This window comes from Populus euphratica, unplaced genomic scaffold (assembly GCF_000495115.2).
Source record: "Populus euphratica unplaced genomic scaffold, PopEup_1.0 scaffold2.1, whole genome shotgun sequence".
Lineage (NCBI taxonomy): Eukaryota > Viridiplantae > Streptophyta > Magnoliopsida > Malpighiales > Salicaceae > Populus > Populus euphratica.
In genome coordinates this window covers 3,564,718-3,569,480 of record NW_011499846.1, presented here as the reverse complement: position 1 = coordinate 3,569,480, position 4,763 = coordinate 3,564,718, and the positions used below count along the sequence as shown (strand labels likewise).

The 4,763-nt window shown below is 33.4% G+C and overlaps 1 protein-coding gene across 3 annotated transcripts; it reads right to left on the bottom strand.

The window, feature by feature from the left end:
• Window positions 1–834: 834 nt before the first annotated feature.
• On the bottom strand, window positions 835–4,425 carry RAD51C (RAS associated with diabetes protein 51C). 3 transcript variants are annotated; one of them, XM_011035815.1, is made up of 9 exons: window positions 4,260–4,425; window positions 3,538–3,646; window positions 2,845–2,970; window positions 2,670–2,703; window positions 2,503–2,573; window positions 2,181–2,407; window positions 1,768–1,899; window positions 1,392–1,458; window positions 835–1,232 (listed from the first exon to the last, which is right to left on the bottom strand). In XM_011035815.1, exons 2-9 carry the CDS (start codon window positions 3,620–3,622, stop codon window positions 1,057–1,059), a joined length of 918 nt encoding a protein of 305 aa, XP_011034117.1. In that variant the 5' UTR covers window positions 3,623–3,646; window positions 4,260–4,425; the 3' UTR covers window positions 835–1,056. The 3 variants fall into 3 exon arrangements, with proteins under 3 accessions (XP_011034117.1, XP_011034110.1, XP_011034101.1); XM_011035808.1 differs by having other exon boundaries at window positions 3,538–3,687; window positions 4,260–4,416; XM_011035799.1 differs by having other exon boundaries at window positions 835–1,180; window positions 3,538–3,687; window positions 4,260–4,409.
• Between the last annotated feature and the right edge of the window lie 338 nt (window positions 4,426–4,763).

Here is a 4,763-nt window from a genome sequence, read left to right as displayed (position 1 = left end):
TTAAAATTATTTAAAAATAAAAAAATATATTAATTTAAAAAATAAAAAAAATTATTTATTTTAAAAAATACTTTTAAAATGTAAAAATAAAGAAGGATGAACTTCAACACTGCTAGACTGCAGAGGATTATGAAGGCATGTAGTGTGGTCAAAGTACTGTTGGTTTAAAATTTAATTGTTTTATTTAAAATTAATATTTTAAAATTATTTTGATATATTAATGTTAAAAATAAAAAAAAATTATTTTAATATATTTCTAAAAAAACATTTTAAAACTAAACTTTTACCATACAGATAATTCCCAATCAAATGTTAACAGCCACATAATCTTTAATTTGGTGAGCAATTTATATTAGCAAGGAATTACAAAGGGAGCTTGCTAGATTAATCTGCCCACATTGTCAATCATCCTGCTGGTTCAATCACGTCAAAATACCAGTAAAAGTCTCCAACATGAGCTATCCCACCCTCTTGTCGATGTTCATGGCGGTGCCATTTGTGAAAATCAAATTAAAAATGTTGACATTAAGGAATTGAAAAATCTCAATTGATAACAAACACAAGTAATGTTAGCCTGAAAGAATCTTATCTGCAGAAAACAGTAATATTAAAAGCATATAGTGTTTTGCTAATTTTTAGTTTTTTTTGGTGTTTTCTCTAATTTTTAAATATTTGTGTTTTTTATGTTTTAATATACTGATATAAAAAATATTAATAAAAACAGTTATTTTAATATATTTTTAAATAAAAAATATTTATGAACAACTCCAATTAAAGCAGCCAGGTTGCAGTTCAATGAAACGAGTCCAATCAGTGATCAAAATCAGACTTAAGTTGATAAGAACCGCTTTTGTTTCATGATATGATGCTGGAATGAAACAAATTAGGGAATCAAGATTACAATAATTCACCACGTCTGAATTCTACTTCCAAACTCAGTTTCATTTACAATTTAATAGATAGAACTATGCAACCTCTGGTTCATTTCCTTAAAAAAAAAAATATGATTGATAAAGAAAATGAAACTGCAGCCTGTACAATGTCCTTGTGAAATTTTTAAACCAGCTTACTACGTTTACAGTGTGGAGCAGAATTTCGGATCCCTCTAGCAGTCACAGAATATGGTGCTGCTGCTGGTCTAAGGTAAGGTGACTTGTCAATGTATGCATATCGTTCATTTCTGTTCCAGTACAAAATGATCCGATTAGTGCAACAACGTGACCAGCTATCACCTACACAGGATCATGAAACAACAAAGTTAAGAGATCCAAGTGACACGGGAAATGGACTAGAAAAGCAATAGAAAAACAAAAAACGACATGCCAATAACTTCAGCAACCATGCAAAGAACGAATTTTAGTAAGTCGGGAGCCAGTAGAGATTGAGCTTACCCAATGAAAATGATAATTGGAAGGAACCTTCCATGTACCTAGTTGTCACTTGATTCAATAAAACCACCTTGAAGAGTAAAAAGGTCCTGAATCAGTGACAAAAGGATAATAAAGAACAAGCCAAATTTAAGACAAAGTCCTGTCGCATGACAACTGCATAAATGGCATCATTATTCTTTTCCTAAAGGAAACATGCAACATCATACTGATGAGATAAGTGGTAACCATGCTCAAGATATACTGATATCAACACAGTTCCAAAAACTTTTCTTAACTCTGTCAACTGTTGTCTGCATATCCATATCATATCTGAGATTCTGAAAGGGGAAGAGGAGACAGAAAGAAATCCATGATATAATGAACACATATTTGTTACCGCTAAATTGCACATTTTTGCAAGCTTCACAAGCTTTAATGCCATTTCACCAAGTATTCGGGTCCTGAGGGCCAGGTCTTCAAAACCTTGACGGAAGTGGAAAGCAACACTATCAATGATAACAATCTTAACCTGGTAAAAAATTGGATAATCAATCAAGGGGTAACAATTGTAATGCACTAAATGATAAGTTGGCCCTATAGCTTTTAGTTCATGCAAGGAAAAACAGTAAGAGAATTGGAAATTTAGTTGTCAATTATTAAACCAAAGAGAAGTGTCTCTATTAGCAATTATAAGAAGGAGTACACATAGCGATGGAAAACTGTTCAGAAGCATGCTACAGCATCCCATGGAAAAAGAAAACCAGACAAGAACAAATTGAGACACTTCTTGTATCTAACTTCATCACTTACATCTTTGTGATCTGAAATGAACTCTTCCAAGTAATTTATCAGGGCAATTTGTTCTGTATAACTGCAGATGCGGAAAAAGTATATGTTTTGTAGGACATCCTTGCCCTGGATTTCACCTTGGCAGGCTTGCAAATCCTTGTGTAAGAACCTTTTATATTCTGAAATGTCCTCTGCGCATGCTTCAGCAATTTCTTGAGCACGCTCTCCCATAAAACTACCTTCTGTATCTAAGCATGGCATAATTTCAACAAATTAATAGCATAAAGATAACAAAAGGTCTGCTCCGAAAGCAATAAAACATACAACCAACATCATGAACTACCTATATAAATTGCCTTTCCTCCTAGGCCACCACAATAAGATGGCATTTGAACATTGACAGCAAGTTGGATCCTGTGAATTCAAATATAAACCATGCTTCTCCAACAAAGGTGCAGTGAGCATATGCAGATGAAAAAGAATACAGAACAAAAGGATAAAATCGCATACCCCAGCTGTGTTTTACCAATGCCTGGTACTCCACCTATAAAGAATGGGAAACAACAAATAATTAGAAAAAAAAACCCTGATAACAAGAAATCCAGGAACTATTATTGCTCAAAGAATTTATATATTCACAAACTAATAGTTTCATTAACTTAGAAAAGAGGAAATGATGACAGACCGATTTCTGTAACTTGTTTGCAACTTATTCCTCCACCTAGGATGTCATCCAAATCCGCACAAGATGTGGTAAGGCGTGTCATCAAAGACCTCTCTTCATGAAGCAGATCCCAGGCATTTTGTGGATCTGTAGTCACAAAAAGATGCAAGTGGTGAGCTGATTGCATTCAATTAAATCACATAGAAAATACGAAAACAGGCAGAGGGGATCCAATAACCATTATCCCGCACTTACTGAACTGAAGCTGATACATTTTACATATATTGTTCAGGGGTCAAAGTTTATATGTTAAACTATAACATAACATAACATAACACAACACAAAAGACAGAGAAAACTGCGATCATTTCATTCCATTAAGTTCTAAGTAACCAAATATTAAAATAGAAGTTTATAATTAAATTTAAAATGAGCAGATATGTGCCTTTAGCAAAGGTAAGCAACTTTCAACCGCCGCAAACCATTTCTGTAGTGCATGAAAAGTCACGTGGTCACACTTGCGAGATGAATTGCAAAGTGTCTAGTCTAGTGTCTAGCGTACAAAAATATCAATCGGCAGAATCGTTTTGTAGCCAAGTATATCACCATCTAATCGTTGTCACAGCATTACAAATCTTTTTTGGCTGTATTAGGACTAACAACAACCCTAGGAGAAGTTGGACACGACACAAGACTAAAATCAAAATAAACTACCAACTGCAATCCAGTCTTTGGGATTGAGGCTTTGTTGTTGTTGTTCTTGTTGTAAAATAGCATCGCTTCCATCCAATCCATCCATCAGACTACCAGGTGATGATGCTACCTTCAAAGTTTCAAGAGCTTCACCATCTGAAATTTCTAAATCTTTTCGAGCACAAACAAAGCAAAATGAAACCATATCACACTAAAGGAATATTAAAACAAAACAAAAAGAAAGCGGAACAGCAACGGAATCCCCGCAAAAAAGTGACATGGATGCAAGAACTAGAACATTTCCAGCAACCCAATGATGAAAAAGATTACATATTCCACTTAAAGAAAACAAAACCACAAAGGAACTCGTATACTTCAAGAGAACATTTCCAGCAACCCAATGATGAAAAAGATTACATATTCCACTTAAAGAAAACAAAACCACAAAGGAACACGTATACTTCAAGAGGCTATGCTTCTAGTGATATTACAACATAAACATCAAACTGAAACCCCATTCCCATTATGAAATATCTCGAAAAATTCATTATATACAAAACCCAATTACCAGTATTGATTCAAGAAATAGATTACAGTGGTAAAAAGCGCTACACCATTCACGTACGAATAACGACAAACACTTGGTGTGTGCAAGAAAGATAGGAAAAGAAACAGAAAGATCAGAGAAGCATGTGAAGTAGCGAGTGACTAGAAGAAAACTATGGTGCTTGGAAAGTATTTACCAGAAGCAAGCTCTGAATGAAAACTAGAAGCAAGTAAAGCGAGGGAAGTGTAGCCTGCTGGCTGTTCCCGCTCCTTTCTTTCCCTCTCTGCTTCGTTGACGTTCGTATCCTTGAAATTTCGAGAGCGAGTAAAAAATGTTCGTCTTTTTTTTTTAAATTACGGAAATACCCCGCTGATTTAACTAAAAATGAAATTTAATTTTCATTTTTAAATGTTTAACAATATGGTATATTCTTTTAGTAAAGTTTCAAAATAAAATTACGAGTATCAAATAAAATACAATATCAGAATTATATTTTGAAATGCATTAAAAATTATATAAACGAAAAAATAGAGAGCACGAGCTTAAAAATGGGGAGATAGTAAGAAAGAAGATTAAATAGTTTCTGGTACAAAAAACTGATAGACTAGTGAGTTAATATTACACTTTAAACTTAAGGAATTCAAAATTATTTATGTCACTACATTAAATCTCATTTTTCATAATATTATTTTTATTGCTA